This window comes from Sander lucioperca, chromosome 10 (assembly GCF_008315115.2).
Source record: "Sander lucioperca isolate FBNREF2018 chromosome 10, SLUC_FBN_1.2, whole genome shotgun sequence".
In the NCBI taxonomy this organism is placed as follows: Eukaryota; Metazoa; Chordata; class Actinopteri; order Perciformes; family Percidae; genus Sander; species Sander lucioperca.
Genome location: NC_050182.1, coordinates 7,876,636 through 7,901,196, shown reverse-complemented (window position 1 = coordinate 7,901,196; position 24,561 = coordinate 7,876,636). Strand labels below are relative to the sequence as shown.

Here is a 24,561-nt window from a genome sequence, read left to right as displayed (position 1 = left end):
GGCTGACACTAATAAAAGGCCCATGTGAGCGTGCTCAAAGTTCACGGCATCATGTTAAGTGATGAGTCATGGCAGCGGGGGTGCAGCAGAGCCGCTGGGACCTGATGACCTTACAGAGATGTTGAGGCCCACTCAGTGCTCCTCCACAGCCACAAGACGGCGTGTAACCAAGACAACCCCAATGTTAGCTTATTACATCCCACCACGCTCTCATCACTTGCTTATTTATTCTGTCCACACTCATGATGCTTAAGTGTCTCATTCAGACATTTTAGTGCCATATGCCATTTGAACATCTTGACGTTAACTCTGATGACTCCAGCACTGATGTAAATAGTTGCTAAATACCTACAGTACAATTTTTTTTTTAAAAGACACTGAAACCACTGCAGAGTGCAGTTTACAGTTGGTTACTTTTGAGTACACCCATATTACAATTACTGTAGAAGTATTTTTTATTACATCAATTCAAGCTCCACTTGGCCACATGTGCAATTCAGGACTGATTTAATTGGCACTTAAATAATCCAAGTGATTAGCTGAACTAAAGTACAAGAGGTGATGTAGACAAAATATGACTCACAAGTCTTTAAAACTTTCCTTTTTCATGGAAGAGGTAGACAAGAGCCAGACATATTTAATGTTGTGTAGCCTACAGTACAGAGCTTTACCTTCTGTAGATAATGCAGTAATCCTTCCTGTAAAAAAACTATTTTTTTTATCTACTGATGACATTTGTGTTTGAGCATTATTAAAGGGTTACTGTAGTTATTATGATACGACACATTAGTTTGCGGGGCTCAAAGAATTACAAAATAACTTTAAAAATCCAACAACATCCCAGTCTGTGATTAATGTGAATCACAGACGTTTTCCATGGAACTACTTTCTACTACAATCCCGATGAAAGCTGTTGACAGTTGTTAGCTTCCAGATCAAACAATTATGTTAATGTTGCATTATGTTTAAGTCCCTAGCAGCGTATGGTGCATACAATCCACAACAAATTACACTTTGTACAGGTTTACGAATCACTAAATATGGGAGCTTGACTTCTGATACTTTGATACTTGGTAGATTTTGATGGTAAAAATTCTGTACTTTTATGGGAGTACAAGTCTAAGCTGTATATTTCAATGTTTTTATCAGGTTTTACATCTTGGTGCTTCTTTGTACAGCACTTTGGTCAGCTTAAGCTATCTTTAAATGTGCTCAAGAAATAAACTTTACTGACTTATTTACTTACTTGCTATATTTCTGCTATAGTACTGCTACATGTACTAAAGAAGATGATGGCTTGGAGAACTTCTTCCAGTACTGGTCATTTCTAATCTCAGGTGAGCTGGTGCCTCTGTTGAACAGATCCTGCCGACTCTCAACATGCTTAGCTCGCCTCTGGTGGAAAAAACGAGACATGACACCTGCAGCACTTTATCAGGTGGAACTGTATTAAATTCTCTTTCAGGTGGGCAGATCCAGTGAAACAAACAGTTTACTAAGGACAGACATTCTGATCTGATAGGTGATATTTGTCTTTTAACATTCTTATAGGTAAGACACTCTTTATATCAGGAACACACTTCATATTTAAACAAGACAGGGTTACTTACTGTATATAAAATTGTGCAAGATTGCATTTGATGAGACAGTCCTAAAGAAGTGACAAAGGTTACATTGAAGAAAATTGTACTTTTTCTGCATTGGAATGTAGGGTTTATTTATCATACTCGGACTAATGCAACCCTAACCAGCACACACACACACACACACACACACACAATCATCCAAACATTCATAAGTTAGTGTTATTAGTAGCAGTAGTGGTAGCAGTAGTCATACATTGTCTCAGTGGAGTTTTAATGTCCCAAACTACAAGCAGAAATGCTGAATACTTGTCAATTTTAGACTAAAGAAATAAAAAAATCTTGATTATGAACACAAAATATTGGCAGATCTGTTATGTTGTTAGCCTTTAAAAACCCAAAACATATTCATGTTCCCACCATTTACCCCCAAATAAATACAGTACAATCCACATTCAGTTAAGCACAGTAACTGAGTAAAGGAAAGTCAAATTTTGCATTTTCTCTCTCTCTCTCTCTCTGTCTCTCTCTCTCTCTCTCACACCAACACCCACACAAACACACACACCTACACCTACACACACACACATACATACATGCTGGATGTCATGTGAAGGTGTGCTTTTCTTATTTGAGGGCTTGCCAGATGATGATGATGAGGATGATGAGCACCAGCGACAGCACCATGGCCAGCATGCACATCCTCTTACGGGACTTCCTCTGCACACAACAAAGTATCATGTCAGAGTTAACAGACAAAAAAGGAACTAAATCTTATCAGCGTTTTACATGACAGTGGTGTAGCACTGGCTGAGGACAGGATATCATATTGAACGTATTAATCCTCATATACCACATGAATCAATAAGGCTGATGTTATTCTACAGTATGAAATTATGAAGGAGAAGAGAGTCGGGTAGGAAAGAGCAACTCCTTCCCCCCGCAGCGTTTACAGCCTTTTCCATATCGATTCATAACTTTAGCATTAGGGCGAGTTTATAGTGAAAGCTATGCAGTCGTGGAGGACGTGAGGTTTCGGCATATGATTAAAGTAACGTTACTTGAGCAGCACTATAATATTCCCTGACATTTCAGCAACACAGTTAATCCCATAAACAAAACAGTATTTTTTAGAGATGGTCCGATACCATTTTTTGCTTCCCGATACTGATTCTGATACCTTGAACTTGCGTATCGGCCGATACCGAGTACCGATCCGATACCAGTGTGTCATATATTTTATTATGTTTAATAAAATATATGTTTTAGTGTATACTACTATCCCTGTATGGATGTGATATTATTTATCTTTGTTGTCAGCCTGGCTCAGGTTAAACATGAACAAACACAAACAATGAACGCCACAGAACTTTCTTTTATTATGCAGTTTGACAGTCCATTATAACGGAAAAAGAATATAAATAAACTACTTTAACGTAGATTTTCTTTAGGGCTTTATTACGTGGTATTGGATCGGTGCATAAACTCCAGTACTTCCCGATACCGATACCAGTGTTTTAGGCAGTATCGGAGCCGATAGCGATACTGGTATCGGTATCGGAACATCTTTAGTATTTTTCTTGCAGTGGAAAATGAAAATAGAATAAACAGAACAGTGTTGCTTGGAAAACAGTGTACAGTGTGTGTGTGTAGGTTACAGTCGCACTTTTCCTTTTCATTTAAAATCCAGCCATATTCCTTTCATTGTATTTAAAACACCATGTGAATATGTCCACTAAGAACAGACATGTTATAGGCTAAGGTTGTTTAAAAAAAGGTTGATGGTTGAGCCTACGCTTCAATTTATGTTGATGGCCTTGGTCTATAATGTGTCCATTTTTGAATAACAATAACAAAGCTGCATTCTTTTTTTTTTAAAGATTATTTTGTTTGGGGGCTTTTCCCTTTATTGTGTAGAGACAGTGGAAAGACATGAAAGGGGGAGAGAGATGGGGGATGACATGCAGCAAAGGGCAGCAGGTGGGATTCGAACCCCCACCGCTGCAGGACTCAACCAACATGGGGCGAATGCTCTTATTGGGTGAGCTAGCATAAAATTTGCAAACACTTAACTTTTTTACCAAATAAGTAAATGAAAAGCATGTTGAAATTGGCAATGTTATTTTTTTAAAAAGGCTACGTAATTTCCTTAAACAGCTGGACCCTGTAGTTTCTATAAAACGTTACATAAACAGTATGAAAGTGCATTTGTTGGGGACTATTTTCAGTGACGGATGAATTCACATTTGGTGCTCTAGTGAGTCTTTCCCATAGCAGGATGGTGTATGTGGAATTGAGTCAAAATAAACTACAGTGTGTGTGTTCATAGTAATGAAGGAACACGTCACCCAGCACATCAGTTAAGAGTTCTTGGACAACACACGTTTTCATCTAATTGTCAAGCGAATTTTAAGCTAGAATTTGAATTTGAGTTAGAAGCGTTTCCATCAACTGGTTTAGAGCGAATAAACTACATGTCACAAGTTGAAGTTACGAATGGTTGTAGATTGCAAACCGGCTTGCTAATTCAAAGAGTTTAGAAGCTAAGTTCTTTGGCTAAATGGAGAGAGGTAGCATTGTACAAGTTGGCCACCTGTGCAGAATACAGGGTTGTGGCAGAGACATTTGGTGTCAGCGAGACAACCGTTAAAGCTGTAGAACCAATTCGTCAATTTACCCGACGTGGCTGAGGCACAGGCGATAGTGCACCGCAACTCCACTACGCACCTTGTGCCACAAGCGTACGGCACACTGGATGGGACCCGTATCCCAATCCTTCACCCATCCGATAGATACCGGGACTATAGTCATGTGAGTTACATGTTCGCTGCGTCACAACTTACGCGGCAAAGCTGTTTCCATCTCCCATTTTGCGCGTTAACTCTTTTTCGAAAAAGGCAAAAACCACCTCAAGCGTAAAAACTTTTTTTCCAAATTTGAGGAAGTTTTTCCGAATTTTGTCGTTTCTATCAACATTTTATAATGCGATACTTCAAAATGCGCTTAAAAATACGTTGATGGAAACATGACGAGCTCTATGGCACAGAGAAATAAGATATATGAGGCTTTAACTGACACAATACTTGTTAGTATCAACTCATTGTTGGCATTTTCATGGAATGTAGAATATTGCCAGACTTTTTCTATAACATGCTTGAAAATATTGTGGATTCTTTATTATATTATGACTTGCATCTTTAGCTGGCTTTGCAAATGTATTCTCATGTTAGTGTTTCCATTATTTTGCACAGCCCTTCTATCTTACCTTGTAATGGGCTGCCTTCTGCAGCTGGACGGCCCCTCTGTCTACATGAACCTCAGCACTCTCCACATTGGCCTCAATGGTGTCTGTTAATCAGAACACACATGCACTCTCACATCTAAATGACGTGTAAAGGATCAACTCAATGTTAACCTTAAGTTTCTTGGGACTTACCAATCATCTCTCCTTGATCGTGGATCATCATAGCCAGGTCCTTGAAGATCTGGTTCACATCCATAATGTTGGCCTGGAGAGGACAGGAGCAGGAGAGTGAACTCGTGGACAGAACTTAACTTGACAGTGTGTTACAGTGTCCCTGCTTCTGTGGGATGGGGTTGGTACCTCCAGCTGTTTGATGTTAGTCTCTCTCTCCCTGATGATATCCAGGTCCTCCTCTGTGATGGTGGGCTCCTCAGTCTGAGTCTGGCTCTGGCCCCACTCATCTTCCCTACACAATCAAACAGTTCCAACTTTTATACTTTAACATTTAAAAGGCCAAGGTTAAAGTAAAACAAAAACACACACAAAAAAGTAACTCTACTCTGTTAAAGTAACAGAAGAAAAGACGCAATCAGTTGTTTTAGTTTTAGTAAAATAAGCAGGATAGCAGTTTTAAAATACATTTAAAAATGAGAATGAGAATGACATACTGTAGCCGAGGGTTATGAGTTGTTCCTATACTTACGAGGGTAATAAAATAATAACACAGAGGCTCCGTAGCCTGAACCAAGCCGACAAAACATCTTCCCCCCTTCTGCTCTTACCTTTCACATTAAAAGCCCTTTACTATAGATATCTCAATAACTATCTCATCAAGTATTTGGCAAAATCCAAAGTTATGTATTGGTTAGTCTGGCATTCCCAGACTTTCTTCACAGCGCTGCGGAGGAGGGTCTGACTAGTCCACACAGCATTCCGGGATGGGAGAAAAACGTGCTCTGGTTAATTGGCATTTCTTTAAACCAATCACAATCGTCTTGGGCGCCACTAGGCGCCGGACGGAGCAATGGTGCCTCTGCAAAATAGTCTCAGGAAGGAACTTGTTTTGGTGGAACATGTGTACGTTCAAAGGTTGTTTTAGTCGTGCAACAGAAAACTCAGATTGGACAGATAGTCTAGCTAGCTGTCTGGGTTTACCCTGCAAAGATCTGAGGAGCAGTTAACATAGTCCTCATAAATCCACCAGTTTAAAATGCCAACACGTCGTCAATATAGACTATGCATTGGTAGATGTCCCCTTTTTTGGAAATATTGGTTGGAAAAGGGAATTTTGGGGGATCAGTATCTCTGTGGCATATTGAAATCCTTTGAGGATGTGGTACAGCAATTTGGAATCCCTAGGTCTCAATTCTTCAGATATTTGCAACTTTGCCATCTGTTAGTGGGGACTTTTGGATCCAGTTCTTCAGCCCCGAAGGCACCAGAATGTTTAGATAAGGTGTTGATAAAATATGGAAAAGGCCATGAGGCTTCTGGGTATTATTCTATGCTTATGCAGAACCTGGGGAATGGAGCCTGGACAGTCCTTAAAAAGACATGGTAAAGGGATCTGAGTATGAACTGGATGATGAGGATTGGAACAGAATCTGTAGGAATATTAAAACTATGTCACGCAATGTGAGGGTGTGCCTCATTCAGTTCAAGATGATGCATCGCTTCTATTGGACTCCCTCCAGATTGTTTAGACTTGTTTTGAAAGTCACACCAAATTGTTGGTAAGACAGAAGACGGCCAATTACTTTATGTCCTTTTGACCTGTGATAAGGTCCAGGTATGTTTATGTTGCGAATTGTATGTTTTGTCATACAGCCTAAAATTGGCTAAATTACGTTTTTCTCTAAAAGAGACACTGAGCAGAGTACACATTTTGGTGCTAAAAATCTTTGTTTGCCCATTTTCTTTTCTTAGGTTACACTGTACTGTTGTCCGACAGACTACACAAGTGTGTATTGATATTTTATTTCTTTTTTTCTCGTCTTTATTGCATATTTAGTATTGAGATAATCCAAAAGCAACAGCAAGTATTGTTACGTTACTTTAATATTGTGATACTTGATTAGGTTAGTGACTACATTAATTTTTAACAAGTAATTAGTAATATAATAACACACCTTAACCTGACTTTTACTGTTTACCTGTGAAAGTACGTATTAAGATTCAATCAATCAATCAATCCTGAAGCCAGGTAGTTTTTTTCCAGCATACAGTAAGAGTACAGGTTGTACATGCCAAATGACAAAGCTGCCACATGTAGGGCGCTTTATGGGAGTTTGGGCGAGACAAGGTGCGAACTTTACTGTATCATACCATACCATACCATACCATACCATACTATACCATACCATACCATACCATACCATACCATACTATACCATACCATACCATACCATACCATACACAGAGAGTTGGGGGATCAATAGGGGCCCAACAGCAAAGCTTTGCCCTGAAGCCCACTAACAGGTTAATTCTGCAATGGTTGGTGCTAGAAATTAGAGCCTGAGCAATACTGTTGTTGTTTTTTTAAATACATTTGTTGTTACTAATGAATATTTAACAGTTTAAAATCCTCCATTTAAAGTTCAGTTTAAAAAGAGATCTTAAATTTGGTTAATAAAACATGGCAACTGAGACATATACAGTTCTGGCATTTTATAGTTATAGTAGTATATGGTGTCAGTGCTCTCTGGTGGACAGACTATGTAATGGACACACTGTTACTAAATGACCTCAAACATATCGTTGGCTTTCTGTACTGGCATTTATCATCACTTAGGTTGGCCAGTATATAGCTTATATTTCTACAACAGTCTAAAAGCTGATAATATTGGCAGAGCCAATGTATTGGTCTACTGGAAATGTCTCAGTGTAATGTGACATTTTATTTTTGGATACACAGAAAATATACCAGCAACGGTCCATGTGGTTGTTTGGTGGGGTCCATCCCAACAAAAGAGGAACATACTTTGGCCTTACTGTGGCTTTTTCACACCAAATTGCGTAAAGAACAGAATGGCGGATAGAGAATGGCCTGAAGGTATCATATTTCAAAAAACACTCTGAAGAAACTTACTTTTCGAATGTAACCAGCTGTTCATTCACATTGCCACCATCTCCCTGTAGACAATGACACAAAAAAGTTCAATCAACATCAGCTCTCTACTTACATCACTTTTCCATCAGGTGTGCAATAATATTAGAAGTAATTGAATGAATCACTATGTGTTTAATAGAAATGTTATTGGTTGTAAAGGCTCTACAGCCCTCGCCCAATGAAAAGCCTGGTAATCACCATGACTCTGGATCCAGCTCTAACTCTGGCCACTGACTCCTTCTCTTTCTCAGCGGCCCTCCGCTGCACCACCTGGAAGTTGTTGAGGGCTGCGGAGAAATCGCTCATCAGACGCTCCTTCTGCAGCTTTTGCTGCCTCTGGAGGAAAGAAGACAGGAGAGAATAAAAACCATTTAAATGTTTCTTGAATGTTGAATGTCGCAGACACCCAAATAGAAAAGGGCATTACGAATAATTTTCTGTGCGCATAGAAATCATTCTTCTCAACTTCTGTTTTTAAGATCGGGCATCCTCACTGTTTATTAAGTCATTCAACTACAGATTGCTTTATTTGTATACAGACCTCTAAACAAGATACTTCTGTGTTTCCCATACATACGTAGGTTCTACTTGGGCGCACCGCCCAGGTAAATTGAGACCCGCCCAGGTAGATACAATCCAAATTCAATTTTCTTTCCAAACAACGGTGTATTTTTTTTTTACAGCGCACACAGACCAGCTGCCTCCAGCCCCTCCCCCTCGTGCCACGTGCATGACAGCGTCAACGTTGCACTTGCTCAGAGTAGTGCTGTGCGATACTGCAATATTTGGTATCGATTAGAGCTGAAGATCTTTGCCTGAACCTGACGGGACCCGACGGGTCGAGTTCGGTTTTAATTTCTATAATTTTACACAGGCTCGGGCTTGCGCTCCGGGTTGCACGCGCGGTAAATGAGAGGTCAGGTGATAAGTTTCGATTAGCGCGAAAAATGGATGTTGAGGAAGTGAAAACGGAGGCTGGCCTCTGGCGATTACATCTTACATCGGTTTGGAAAACTTTTGACCACGTGCATAATGAGAATAATGAGCCAGTGGGTTAAGTGAAATGCAAAAGATGCGACATTCTGTTAAAGTACGACAGCAAAACGACGGGGAATTCGTCGCCGATAAAGCATGTTGATCGAAGCTGTTCAACACCTGCCAGTGCCCAGGATCAACCTACAATCACATCGTTTGTTACAGCATCAAAACCCATCCCTGCAAAGGTGAAACAAACGGTGACGGAGAAGTGTGTCAGCTTTTGCTGTAAAGACATTAGGCCTTTCAATGTCGTAAATGGCGAGGGGTTTGAAGAGCTGGCGCAAGAACTAATTAATGTCGGAGCTGCGTATGGGAGGGTTCCCATAAACTCTGTTATTCCCCGCCATGTGACAATTGCGAAGAGGTGCACTGACATGGCAGAAGAAAAGTACAGAAACTTAACACTTTGTTGAAGGATGGCACAGTCGCAATGACCACAGACATGTGGACAGAGGATTATCGGAAAACTATCATCACATGCATCAACAAAATCACATGCCATTTCATAAGTGAGGATATGGAACTGGTGAATAAAACCCTGACAACTACAATGTTCCCTTTGGAAGAGGCAAAGACGGGAGAAAATATCAGACAGGAGATACTGAAACTACTGTTGACAAAGTTTGGCCTTGACGCTTCCTCTCTCAGCATAATGGTATGTGTAGCTTTGCGGCCATACCAGAGATTGGACTGCATTGACCATGTCATTAATACAGTACTACGCCATGGACTCGACACTGCCGAGTTATCCAAAGCCGACGGTGCTCCGGACATAGGAGATAACATTTCTGCTGCTAAATCATTAGTGAGGTACGTTAAACAGTCGGGATTGTCTGTCAACAACATTGCTGCAAATGGGAGACACTCGGTTCAGTACGGTGTACCTCACACTGACTTCTATACAGGCCATTTATCACAAGCTCCATGAAAAGCTGGAGGCACAAGGGGAGAGCGCGCGCATTGAAAAAGTAGCACCGGACACACTGGGCTTTTTGATATACTTTCTGAAGCCGTTCTATGAAGCACAGCGGGAACTTGAGGGAGACATGTATCCAACACTTAATAGTGTGTGTCTCTGGTGTGAGAAACTGAAATGCCACTGTCAGCCCAATCCCCTGGACTCCCCTCCGCAAGGTGTCGTGCGTAAACGGCACGGAGACCGGCTCGCGCGTAAAGTGATAATACAGGACCTCCACAAGATCGCAACATTCCTCTGGCCAAAATTTAACCAGCTGAGAATGTTGTCACACTCAGACAGGAATGCCGTACATGCTCATGCCCGCACTCTTCTGCAAGCCATGGCTGCAGGTGCAGTCAAACACACTCCTCCGGCAAAAAGGGCGAATTTTGCGGAGTGGGAAAATATGTGAGGCAAGCTGACGGGGAAGATGATGAGGTCACTCGCTACATTGAAACGGCTGTCATGGAAAATGAAATGGATGTTCTTGGCTGGTGGAAGACCAACAAACCATCCTACCCAAAACTTGCAAAACTAGCCAGATCAGTACTATGCATCCCGGCCAGTAGCAGCAGCAGTGAAAGGGTGTTCAGTACTGCTGGACGCACCATCAGTGAGCACAGGACCGCGCTGAAGCCATCTACAGTGGATTCAATACTTTTCCTCCACAAAAACATGTAGCCTAAACTTGGTGAGTAAAGGTTTTTCAAATTATAACTAAATATAGTCTTAAATGCATAATGTAGGCTAATGTTGGCATTATTCTTTTATTAAATTTCAGCTACTGTTCCCCATCGCGCTGAGGCCGGATTGTGGATAGAAGTGGCGAAGCAAATCCCGCGGAGCCTTTATCTTAATTTCTTTATAGCCATCTTAATTTAGAATTTATATTAATTTAATTTGTTAAGAAAGACTCCTTTTTATAGGTCCATAGGCCTATTTATAGGCTAAGTGAGTAAGTGTATGCCTAGGCCTATTTAGAGTGCTGAGATGTTACGATGTTACAGAGGACTTATTTTATTTCTTTGTTCCAACTTCCAAGTGGCCTATAGCCTACGTTAGTCATGAATAAAAGATGTTAAACAGTTTATAAATGACTCATTCTTGACAAAAGGCAAAAGAGCTGTGTGCATGCGCATAATGTCAGGCTGTAAACGGGTTCGGGCTTTTCAAAAGCTGTCAATCAAAATGTACTTGTCGGGCTCGGGCCGAATTCTGTCGGGCCTAACTTTTAAGGCCTGATTACAGCTCTAGTATCGATCCGATACCAAGTGAATACAGGGCCAGTATCGCCGATCCCGATACAATACCGATACTTTTTAATAATTAAGGTGGATGCATCATCAAATTGCTAAATCTGAATGAATTTTCATGACATTTAAGTGGTTTTGTGATTTTTCCTTTGGATTATTATTAAGTTAAAACCCAGGACAGAATTTTCATATGCTTGTATAAATTTACTTTGTTGCACTTACACAGACACAGATAAGCCAGGTCGCCTTTTTGATGAAATTGCAGCAGTGCATGCTGGAGAGAAACTAAAACTAAAGTATCAATCTCATTACACTGGTATTGATCAATATCAATACCAACGTTGGTATCGATATTATCGATATTTGGATCGATCCGCCCACCACTAGCTCAGAGAGGCTATCGTTAGCTTAGTAGTAGCATGCTGCTGATGGTCTTGCAATGAGATTAACTGTACTAATAAAACCGTAGAAACATCGCGGCCACGCTGCTGTGAAAGCTCCCCGAACGTCATTTTTCAGAGTCTGGTTGTTACCCCTCTCCGCGGCAGTCTAGCTAGCTAGCTAACCGGAGCTAAACCGTCTCTGACTGGAGCTAACCGCTACCCAGAGCTAACGGTTGCTAACCGAGCCTTCAGTTCTCCGTGCCTGTATCCATTAACTGTATTTGTGGACCCGAGCCTGAATAAAACCCTTAATTTTATTAAACTGTTTTAAAGTTTTAAACTACACATTCAGTGTTTGAATGACAGAAATCTGCTCAGGTGAGATCTAAATGAGTGCCACAGGACATGTACAGTACAGAACAGAGTATTTAGGACCCCAAAATCACAGATTAATACACTTCAAAAAACGAACAATGATCTAACCAACAAAATTAATAAGAATTAACTTTAGATAGCCCTAGTCTTATATGATGTAACAGGAGTTAGGAGGGAACAGTGTTGAGATTAATAATAACATGTAACTTTCTGTATGGATCATAGTACAGTATTACAGGTGTTTGAACCGTTAACATTTGGTCAAAAAAAAGAAACACAAAAAAAGGATTTAATTGACAAAGCACAACATGGCTACACTTTTGTCATTTGTTTAAAATTTAACGAGCAATTTGTTGTATTTTAGCACAATACTGAAAGCAGCAGAAATGCAGAACTGGGTAGGCTACATTGTAGTATCAGTTTATTTATCACAAGTGACATCATTATCGCGATAGTCAACAACGTTAGGGCATATCGCATATTTTCCTCATATCATGCAGCCTTAATAACTACCCTGAAATTGGGTCAGATGCTGCATAGTGTCGCAATATCTTCATCTATATCATCTTTCAGTATAATTTGTGTAAAATCTAAATATTTTTTTGCTTTCTAAATGATCTGATAATGTTGTGTAGTCATTGTTTTCACCTTCGTTTGAGTAGTTTATAACTGAACCCATTATTACTGAACCCAGCCGTTACGCGCAGCGCCGTCACATCCTGCGCCACACACCACCGCAAGTAAATTCTCCTTCATTCTACAGTATAATTAACTATTGGCCTATTAACTATTAATTATTTTTTTTTACTGTTACCAACTTCATAATTATGCCACTCGAAATAATTACAAACTCAAACCTCCGATCTGTTGGACATCTCAACTTCAGTTTGGTTTAAATGACAGAGGTTCAGTGCTATGGAATGCTTTATCATCAGATTTTTCAAAGCTAACGCTTGTACAATTTAAGAAAGCTGTTAAAAGTTTGTTTTTGTCTGTGCAATGTTCTCCCTGTGGAATGTCTTGTAAACAACCCATGTAACTCCTAATATTATTTTACCTTTCATATATATTCTGTTGATTTGATATAGTGTGTAATTTTAGTAAATATTATTTTCTTTACTATTTTAGTTTCTTTCTATTTTAATTGGATTATGCATTGGAGAGTGCCCAGATTAAGCCCCTCTGAGGGTTTTTTGCATCTCTCCATCACATATTTTATTGATTATGTGTATATTCATCTGTAGTATTTGTATATGTGTAAACTAATAAACTAAACTAAAGCAAATGGACACATATTAAACCTGTAATTCCCTGGGCACAGTGCTGCAAAAACTAGGAAAGAGGCTGGAGCAGGATGAAAACATGACTCCCTACGACTCTCTAAGACTCCCATGTGACTCAATGACCCTCATGTGACTAACGACCCTCAGGTGACACAACCCACCAGAGCTTACATTTCTTGAGCTCCCCACTAGGGCTGGACAATACATGATATTATATCGATATTGTTATATGATGCTGCATTCCAGGCAACCCGTAACCTTCTACCCGTGAAAGTGCCCTGGAACGGCAGTCAAACCCTTAACTTACTACCCGTTAACTCGTACCAGATCATTGTACTCCCAGTTACAGTTTTGACGTCACACACACATAAACAACAAGGGCGACCCCTGTTGATGCTGTACAGACGCCGGGCATTAACGGTGAGAAATAGAAATAAATAGACATAAATAGGCAATGTAAAGTAATTCCGCACATTGTAATCAAAACAACACACGTACAAGTGTGTTATGTTTATTAAATGAAGCCCAAAATATGTCACCGACTAGAAATCGCTAGTATCAGCTAGCGCTAGCTAACGTCAACGTTAGGTAGCCGCTAGTTAACGTTAGGTAGCCTAACCTGAACCCTGCCAACGGCACAATGTTTAGCTAGCCAGCTCGTGACTTTGCCTGGACCAAGTCGTGAGTCGTGACTTGAAGTCGTAACTTACAGGCTTAAAAATTGTGTCTGGAACGCAGCATGATGCTAGATACATTTTGAATATCGTAATATGACAAGTGTTTCCTGGTTTGAAAGCCTGCATTACAGTAAAGGGATGTCATTTTCCGAACTTACCAAACTGTTCCAGCTGTTCCATTATTTGTCATTATATCCACATTACTGATGATTAGTGTAAATATTTTGTGAAAGTACCCTCAACCCTACAATACCGCCACAATATCGTTATCAACAGAGGCGATGGCAGGATTCTATTTCAAAGTACACACAAGAACTGCCCGCCCGCTGAAGCGCTTTGCTGTGCCAGAAATCAGCTTTTCTGATAATATTTAATGTGTATGAGAGTGTGCTCCTAGCATACTTTTATCATATCATGATGACCAAATCATGAAACTATTTTACTTTTTTATTTTACTATTTTGTGAGAGAGAGAGAGAGAGAGAGAGAGAGAGAGAGAGAGAGAGAGGTGAATGTGCTCAGAGCAGACAGCTGTCAGTCAGCCTGTACAGAGATATCTGATAACATGATTTCTCTGTGTGCAGGGTTTCTGCAGGTATCTCCACATCAATTTTAAGACTTTTTAACAGCTTTTTTAGGCCATTATGTATGACATTTAAGACCTATATCACAACATAAAAAACAAAAAAAAACATCAGATATCTGGAAATAGAGCTGGGCAATATATCGATATTATATCGATATCGTGATATGAGACTAGATATCGTCTTAGATTTTGGATATTGTAATATAACAAGTGTTGTCTTTTCCTGGTTTTAAAGGCTGCATTTCAGTAAAGTGATGTACTTTTCTGAACTTACCAGACTGTTGTAACTGTTCTATTATTTGCCTTAACCCACATAGTCATTATATCCACATTACTGATGATGATTTATCAAAAATCTCATTGTGTAAATATTTTGTGAAAGCACCAATAATCAACACTACAATATCATTGGGGATAAGTTACATAGTATGCCTTTAACCGTATTTAAGCAGCTACTGGCTAACTGCGATCTGCTGCGAAGTGTAATATATGTTACCTAGCGTTACATGCAGCGATGCTTCGGTTGCCTCTGATGTCCGTTTCAGAGCACCAGAGAGCAGCGCAGTCATTTAAGTGGCACTGTAATGGGACAACGAAATCCGCGTCGCTATTCGGCTCGGTAGAATCATATTGGCACCGGGTTTCGGTACCCAACCCGGAGCACCTCCACTCTGTTGGCTCTGATCCAAAAGCGACACGGAGGTCATTTACGGCAGTTGCGGAGCTGCTGTCTTGGTCTCGCCTAGGCAGTGTGGAGGTAGTTCTGGGGCCAGGGCTGGAGCCACCACCAGATACTCAGCAGAACTGGCTGATGGCTGTTGTTTGCTGGAGACCCTTCACAGCACAGTTGGATGTTTCTCACTTTTTGCATGAGACTCCAGCGCTGTACACCCGTTACCTGTTTAATAGCTTTCTTGCTCGCATAAGGCTTGCCCTAAATTGTATTCATTATTAGTAGTAGAAGTATTAGTATCTCACAGTATCAACAGCTGCAGCTGACCTCTGGTCTTTCTCTTCAGCAGAGTCATACGGCGCAAATACACAGCAACCCAAATATTGAAATTCAAAATATCAATATACAGCAACACAAATATGCTTTCACAGAAGCTGTCACAGATATGTGATTATCCCTAATATGATGATGAGTTTACTGAATGTGTTTGGGTTCTGGACTGTTGGTATGACAAAACAAGTCATTTGAGGACCTCACCTTGTGATGGGCATTTTTCACTATTTCCTCACATGTTATGGACTAAATGCATTCTCCTACCGAGCCCCTCATCTGTAGCCTGACATCGTCATACTCATATTCTAGTCAGAATATGAGTCTGATACTGCTCCATTGAGCTGTGATTACGGGGCGTGTTTCAACCGAACCAGGAAAGAAAATGACTCTGCACTCAATTGGATAGACCTACAACCAATCAGAGCAACGGAGACAGCTGTCACAGATACTGCAAGTCAAAGGCGGGCTTTCGACAGAGCAAAGGCGGAGGCTGCAGTTTCCGTGTCGTGCGGGCGGGTGTGCCAATGTGTATACATACGTGATCGCGTTCTCTGTTCCTCTTTTAAAACCAATGCGCTGTCGATATCTTTTATAACAGACGCGATGGCGGAATCTACACATCTCAATTCTCCAGCGGCAGCCACCTTTGTTATAAACGAATTCAGTTGATTATGTTACTGTTGATCATCTGTCCATCATCGTATAAAGCCCGCCCTGACAATCTGATTGGTCCGAACAGCTCTGGTTCGAGCATAGCTGCTCCACAGCGGATCAAGTCCAGACCGAACTTCCCAACCTCAAATGTTGTGGGCGGGGCTAAGTTCAGCTGGCTACCTCATCTGTGGAATCAGTTGACATTTTAAAATCTAGATTGACAACCCACCTCTACTAATTATATTATAGCCAACCATAACACACCATCTTTTCTGCGTCCTACACAAATTAACTATTGTCTGAATCAAGGTTGCGTTCATGTAAAACTGGTGGACCTCGTGGTGCATTCAATGTTATTGTAAAATACCCTTTTCTCATCTGTTTTTGTTGTTTAACAGCAATGTACTGGTTAAAGGAGTAATTACTGTTAAAAGTTATTGTTATTACATTTTTTAATAATCATTTAAATTCCCCTCCTTTTTTGTGCTGATCCAAAAATGGATCCGATCCGTGACTCAAAACAGTGATCCGAACCGTGAGTTTTGTGATCCGCTGCACCCCTATCTGAGAGGGATTGGAAATTATATTGCAAGCCCTTCTCTCATTGTTTCATTATTAAAATGTGTGGTATAGTAACATAAGAAATGAAATGCTCCAAATATAGGCAGTTTAAAACATGGCAACCGCATTGTCAATTTCGGCAACCAAAAACTGATGCCTGGTTGCCAAGCCGGCAACCACTTTAAAAAGTTAGCGTTGAGCCCTGCCAGCGTATTGCAAGTAGTTGCAAGTTTCAACTCGTCTGGGCTTAACATGACTGCATGATTGATTTGGACATTGGTGCTGGGTGGCGTTAATGTGTCATGTGTTGTTTGGTATGCCTATATGTAATTATTGTGCATGGATTAGGTGTCATATTAATAACTCTCAACAACTGGGCTGCGATGGCCTAATGAAATGTCTCTCTCTCTCTTTCTTTTCTCCCTCCCTTCCATCCTGAAGCTGACTATGGTTCTGGTTTTAATGACAGATGCATCGCCTCCAAAACACTGATCTGACCACGGAATAAGCTAACCATGCTGTATTTAAGCTATATCGGCCTCTGAGCCTATGAACACTACCTTACTTTGATTCCAATGAAGGAAAAATCATAATGCAACAGCATCAGAATCACAATTTGCCTTTGTGGTTGGTGATAAAAGCATCTACAGTATAGCAACGCATTCTCACTCGCAGCGTATCAAAGGGCGATGCTTGGTCAGGTGCCTTTGGCGTTTGTTACTGACGCAAAAAGTCTCCTTTAGCGTCATTTTTAGACGCGCTGGGTCGGGACTCCTGGCATCCCTTTTTAAAGTGCTGGGTCGGCACTTACGTTTAACTGACATGCAGCACAAGAACGGGACAGTTAGGTTCAGGAAATGATCGTGGGTGGGGTTACAAAATGTACTTTTCGGCGACAAGTGGGACAAGAACGGGACACAAACCCCAGTCTCCTGGGTGAAAGTCCTGTGTTGTTTGACCCATCCATCACCCCCAACTCCTCACGCGGATTTTCGCTCTTTCATACTACTGGCTACCGTTGTCGCTCTTAATGCTACGTCATCTTACAGCACCGCGCCCCATCGAGCTGCTGCTCTTCCCGGTGCGTTCCATACAGACGCTACAGGGTGATTTTCGCGTCGGTATCCTACGCTGAGATCCACTGACCAAGCGTCAGTATTTGACGAGTTGGGAATGAGGAGGGATTGTCTATAGACTGACCTGTTCTGATGGAGACAGCGGTGGGGGCAGTGACCCCAACTCCTTCAGGTGTCTGTTGGTTTCTTTAGCCAGCTGGTTGGTGTAGTGCTGGAGCTGTTGGCTGCAGGGGAACACAAACACTGCTAAGATCCACGTAAACGTTCAACTTCTCACATGCTTGCTCAAATAATGACAATATGTGAGATTACCTGGGACACTAATCATCCCAGGCCAGTACTGTACTTACAGCCTGTCCTGGAGCTCTGAGGTTTTCTGCCTCGTCCCCAGCTGCTGGAGGAGATTTTTGATCTGACCAGCTGCGGGGAAAATAGAACCACTTAACATGCAGCTCTTTTGGAGAAGTAATTCATGCGTAAAGGTGTTAACTATTGATCTTGTCTTAACCAGGGTTTCTACAGGTTTCACCAAGTTAAATTAAAGACTTTTAAAGACATTTTTAACACCATTATGAACGAAATTTAAGACCTATAGCATCAACAAAAAAGTCAGATGTCAATTCCCCGATTTCCTCCTTGGCATTATAGGACCGGTGTCTAGATTGGCTGCAAAATAAGTTGCATGTTGGTCTCATTTGTAGACGTAAATCAGCAAATTATAATTGGACTAGTGACAGAAAGAACTACAACACCACAGAAACATTATAAAGCGCTGCGGGAACATTTCAATGAGCATTAAAATAAGCGTTACATTGACGTTTTAATTATTTAAGACCTAGAACACGATACTTCAGCGAATTTAAGACTTTTTAAGACCCCGCGGAAACCCTGTAAACAGGTCGTTTTCTGCTGTTTGTGACACAGTAGGCACTCACAGTTTTGACTGATCTTCTGGATGTTGGAGCTGCATGTCTGGATAAGGCTGCCAAAGTCCCTTGGCTGGGACCAGCTGCTGTCGGCGCTCATATAGGACATCCTGGCTGTAGACCACCAGCCCGTCACACAGCTAAGGAACACACTCTGAGGAACACAAACTAAACACAGTTGCAATGAAGAGAATAGTGCACATTTGGTCGCATCAAATTATTTTTCTATTTCAATGAATTTCAGTTCTTGTATTGAAATAGTTTCAACTATTTATAGTGTTATGTAGTCTCGCCTCAACAATATCAGTGGATCATATTTCACAGAGATAAAAAAAAAGCATAAATACGTAGTCACGAGCCTATAACATCTTGTTATAAATCTTAAAGGGGGGCTATGCAGTTTTGGCCATTTCTTAGCTGTTTTCTGGCTTTTTGCTCGCAGGTTTCTCTATAGAGCTCCCCCTACAGCTTGGGAATAGCTATTTGGCAGCTCCTATGTTTACTCATGTCTGACTCCTCGCTCGGTCAGTCTGCCGTTTCCTCTTTCTCTGTTCCTCCAACATGCTTTCCTAGCTTTCTGCTTCTTTTTCGAAGTGACGATAGTGTGAAAAACTCCATCGCTACCTTGTTAGCTGGTTCCTGGATGGGGGCGTGTATGTGTGCAATGCATAGACTGTATATAAGAGTGGACCAACAGATCCTGTGTCTCTGGACGGAGACCAGTGAAGGCCGTTAGAAGCACTTTTCCGGTGATGGCTGAGCGTTACTGCGCAGCCTCCAACTGAGAGAGACGACGTAAATGCGCCGTGAGCAACGTGTCTGAAAGTTGGAAGTCTTCTGGTAGCTGTGCCAAGAGAAATCTCAATCATTCCCAATCTTGCAGAGACGGAGAGCGTAGGTATATGTAAGGAGATAATATAGACACAGGCTAATTATTGCTAACTAAAATGCTAGTTAACATTAGTAATTACACTTAAACAGCTAATGTGAGACGAAACTGCCTGCGAGCTTCTCCTGTACTATACGGTAATTCCTCTACTATGCGACAGTAAGTAGCGTGGTTATGATACAATCGTTAGCCTATTTTTACAAAAACGTCTGCTACGGAGCTATAACGTGAGGTACAAGGTAATGGAGCCTTTTATACATTGTCGTGTTTCTTTAGAAATAAACAATGGACAAATAAAGTCTTTAAACGCTTCAGATGTAAAGTTATTCTCTGTCAAAGTGGCGCCAAAATGAATGGCAGTCAATGGGATGCTAACGGCAGGTGATGGCTTGGTAGCATCAAAATGGCGCCATAGGAGGTTCCAAGGGGGTAAGCTTCGCTTCAGAGCTCGAATCTGAACAACTGTGTCATAACCACGCGACTTACTGTCGCATAGTAGAGGAATTACCGTATAGTACAGGAGAAGCTCGCAGGCAGTTTAGACTTACATTAGCTGTTTAAGTTGAATTACTAATGTTAACTAGCATTTTAGTTAGCAATAATTAGCCTGTGTCCATGTTATCTCCTTACATATACCTACACTCTCTGTCTCTGAAAGATTGGGAATGATTGAGATTTCTCTTGGCACAGCTACCAGAAGACTTCCAACTTTCAGACACGTTGCTCACGGCACATTTACGTCGTCTCTCTCAGTTGGAGGCTGCGCAGTAACGCTCAGCGCTCACCGGAAAAGTGCTTCTAAAGGCCTTCACTGGTCTCCGTCCAGAGACACGGGATCTGTTGGTCCATTCTTATATACAGTCTATGGGAGGTTCGCGGTCCGAGGAGAAGATTACCCCCTTGGTGCAATGCATGGATGTATTAAGAGAACTGGATACAGTGTTCGGCGGGAAGCCCCGTACGTTCCAATGAGAGTGCTCAAAAGCGCATAAAGCAAACATGGAGCTCGGCTCTTCCGCATTGTTGGCCCATAACGCTGGTTGGCTCACGATGGGCATGCGCACTAGCAACAATTTGTTTGCGTTGTCGTAGCAACAGGTAGCAACATGCGTGTTCATGAGCTTCTCTGTCGTGTCTCTTACTGGCGAACTCATGAACTCGCCGTTTTCATTGTCTAAAATATTCACTAACGTTAAACATTGTTTTCGTTGTTCCCTATCGTTTACATGCTTAGCTAAATAAACGATAGATGTATTTAGCTAGACAACTATGAGATTTAATAATTATGTTGTGCTACTAGCTAGCTGTTAGCCTGCAGTTTCGTGAACAGAGCTCATCCATGGCTTCAGCTCTCATCCACGTTACAAGCTTTACAGCATACAGCCCTCGGATGTATTATAAGAGAACCAAGGCGATGTAATCTCTATGTCTGTAGTAACGTTATGTAGGCATATAGCTAGCTATGTATAGATCTTAATACAGCCATGCTAGCTACCCCTGATGTTAGCAACTAGCTAGCTAGCCGATAGCCCGCCAGTTTGGGAAACGCTAATGACGTTACATCCACGTAGCTAACAGGCTTTACAGCAGCTACATACATCCCTGGAATGTATCATGACTTCATAAGATAATACCATGGACGTATTAATAGAACACATGGTGAACTACAACCATTAGCTATATCCATTATTACAGCTAGCTACATGAGCTCGGGAGAACAGTCATGTGAGCGGGCGGGCGCAGTCCCGCGGCTCTGCTCGCGTCCACTATGCGCGTTCATCATGTCAAATTTAATAATTCTGGATTCGCTTCTAGTGAATGTTAAAAATGTTAAAAACGTAACGTTTTAAACAAGGACCCTTTCAGTGTTCGGGCTGGTAAGTTGATATACCCAGAAACAAATTATCCGCTGAAATATAGACGTTTCTTTCGCCATGCAAAGTCTATGTGAAAAGGCTTTCTGGGCCATGGGGTGCAGTACCACCGTTATCCGCTAAACCCATGGTGGCTTTTAGACTCGGCGCTCTTCCTGGGGGCTTGGTGCAATGCCGTGAAGCAATTTGTTACGTTGCGAGACCTGATATCACGCGATACTTCCTGACGACAAAGGGGACAAAGTTGCAAGGGTGGTTTTTCCGCTCACAGGCGCTAGGGGGAAGCGAGACGACCACCATTCAACTCGAAAAAAGTCATATAACCATTCCAATGACTCCGAAGCTGTTCAGTTAAGGTAAATTAAGCTAAAATAAACTGCATAGTTCCCCTTTAAATGTTCAACATTTGGTGAAAAACTTCCATTCAGGAGAGGTTTATCTGTGTTTTAAGCCCCCAACGCATCCAGGCAGCGCTGCCTGGAAGGCACTAGGATTAGGCAATGGTTATGGTTATGGTTATGGTTAGGTGCCTTGATGTCAACGGTCGCAGCGCTGCCTGGAAGGAGACGTTGGGGGCTTAAAACACCATCGAGCTCACGAGAGACAACTTTATATTTGTTTTATTTTATAACTCTTATCGACTTCTACTGAGCCTATAATGACCCTAAATGTAACCAACATGTAAATGTAATTTTTTTCCATTTATTCATTCATCTAATATGATGGTACAGAGCCAAAAAACAACAAACGTTATAACGGCAGGTGTCACTGCCCTTCTCTCCGTCTTTTTCACAGTAAGAGAACGACGTAGGCCCTTGCCTGTACAGTTATCTTTCAATAAAAGAGGCTCGCACAAAAAAACAAACAGAAAAACAGAGGCAGGCGTGAGCTAAACCCAAGTCATCACGTGGATTAACCTTATTACAGGCAATTCTGAAAATAAAATACATCTACTGCGTACTAATACAAGGTTTAAACCGCCTTTCTTTGGGGTACTTAGTCACAAAAACTACTGTAACGTAGGCTAGATAACATTTTAAAACTGGATAACCCTTATATCCACAGTCGTTATTCATCGTTAATAACATGTCGCAGTGTGTCTCGTGCATCAATTTCAGCCTAGATTCGGGTTCTAGTGTTTTATATAGCAGGTTAAACTATATCCCTGTCGGTTAATAGCCTACTAATGTTAGCAATGTCCACAGTTATTCTCTTACTTTGCAGTGAAGCTGACGCTGACAGTGTCTGTTGCTCCAAATGCCTCAGATAAGTATTTCTAGTCTACATCAGAGCCCGTCTGCGACGTCACACGTTCAAAGCACTAATCCGACGTTATGTTGACGCTGCATTCACTGTCAATAGCAAATAGTGGTCAACACAAATTTTGCGTGAGGTATAGTTCAACTTCATGTGATAATTACTGCTAGCAAAAAAACGTCCGATAAAGCATACATTTAATCTACAAGAACCTCAAATGTCCAATCAATGATATTCTACGTTGACGCAGTGTGATGGGCCAGTAGGCCTATCTCTTGGAATAATCCCGTGCCTGTCCCATGACTTTCACACTGACTCTAATAATAATCGTAAATGCAGCAGCGTGCAGTCGTGCATGTGACAGCAGAAAAAAAAGTCAAAAGAACTATAATTGCAATTACCAGCAGGGCTTCAATGCAGAAATGTTGGGGACAGGAGTCAAATTCTTCTAACCCATAGGCCTACATAAGATTTATTCTTTTTATATATAAAATTATTATATAAAATATATATTTTTTATATTTTTGTGATTGGTGATCTTTGATTGTTGCAATTATTTTGAGCTCTGATTATTGTTGTTCTACTGTACATTCAGATGTTTAGGCAATGTTGGCCTGTGTTTAGTATGATTTTTACTTATAGAATAGACTTTAATTGTCATTATGCAGTAGAACCATACAACGAAATTTGCTTGTCCAGCCTCTAAAACAATATTCACTTTCATATACACACTCACACTCAGTACTTATAAGTTAACAAATAAGTTACGTCATATTGATTTGAGATACTTTAGATACATTTGTCTTTAGTTAATTAATTAAAATGCTCCCTTGTATGATATAATAACTATAAGGGCTTGACAGTAAAAAGAAAGAATAAAAAAGTAAATAAAATCCGAAACTAAATAATAATAAAATAATTATTTGTAACAACTCATTGTAACAAAATATGCATGTTTGGTTCAGCCTTCTATTGCTCTATTGAATAATATGTAGCCTATTTACTTTCTTTTACATTTCTAAACTTTTTCACAGTTCTCTTTACTTTTTACACAGTTTACATAGAAAGTACAGTCTGCAGAACATTTAACAAAAATGTAGGTGGCCGACTATGGATTTCACCTGAGAGTCTTCTGCTCACGGTATTCTCAAGCTTTTTTTTTCAGATAAAGAAAAAAATGTTGCAGCTGTAGGCTCATTCAGATAATCATTCTAAGTTGACCATAGAGAGGCCCACCAGATTGATCGAAGAAAAAAATCCAAGCAGAGAGAATATGAGACGCAAATGAGAGAAGGGAGAGACTATTAAAGAAGAACCGAGTCTCAAATGAAATAATAGCACCAATTGTGAATAATTTCATCCATCTTGGCCTAGACTAGCCAGACATGAGGGTTCAACCTAATGTGGGCAGATAAACAGTAGCATCAAATAGGAATGTCTTCCAAAGGGAGAGCAGGTACTGTGACTACAGAGCAGTACCCATCCTGTGCTGCATACATCAACAGCTGACTGACGTCACTGACATTGCATGAAAACAAAGAAAAAAAAGTTTTGTGGTGATCACATACAGGTGCTCTTTGGATACTTCAGGTGCTTATTGCACTTATTTGTATACTTATACTGTGCCAATTCCATCTTGTGAAGGGCTCATTGAATTGGTAGAGTCTGGTCTCAAATTCAAGTCTCCTTCAAAAACAATCCAAGGCCCACTGGGGTTTGTGACAACATTTAAAATGCCTTTATTTTACATGGCAATATGCATTTAAAGGGATCAACGTGTTGCGACTGACAGGTCTTCCTCAGCGTCATTGTCAGCAGTAACTTACAAGT

The 24,561-nt window shown here is 40.9% G+C and overlaps 1 protein-coding gene across 2 annotated transcripts; it reads right to left on the bottom strand.

The window, feature by feature from the left end:
* Positions 1–1,426: 1,426 nt before the first annotated feature.
* On the bottom strand, positions 1,427–22,979 carry LOC116059812 (syntaxin-12-like). 2 transcript variants are annotated; one of them, XM_036006312.1, is made up of 11 exons: positions 22,692–22,979; positions 18,721–18,879; positions 18,136–18,205; positions 17,910–18,009; positions 8,135–8,272; positions 7,916–7,959; positions 5,188–5,293; positions 5,020–5,092; positions 4,849–4,931; positions 2,162–2,303; positions 1,427–2,127 (listed from the first exon to the last, which is right to left on the bottom strand). In XM_036006312.1, exons 2-10 carry the CDS (start codon positions 18,818–18,820, stop codon positions 2,211–2,213), a joined length of 807 nt encoding a protein of 268 aa, XP_035862205.1. In that variant the 5' UTR covers positions 18,821–18,879; positions 22,692–22,979; the 3' UTR covers positions 1,427–2,127; positions 2,162–2,210. The 2 variants fall into 2 exon arrangements, with proteins under 2 accessions (XP_035862205.1, XP_035862206.1); XM_036006313.1 differs by having other exon boundaries at positions 1,427–2,303; positions 18,721–18,878.
* Positions 22,980–24,561: the final 1,582 nt, after the last annotated feature.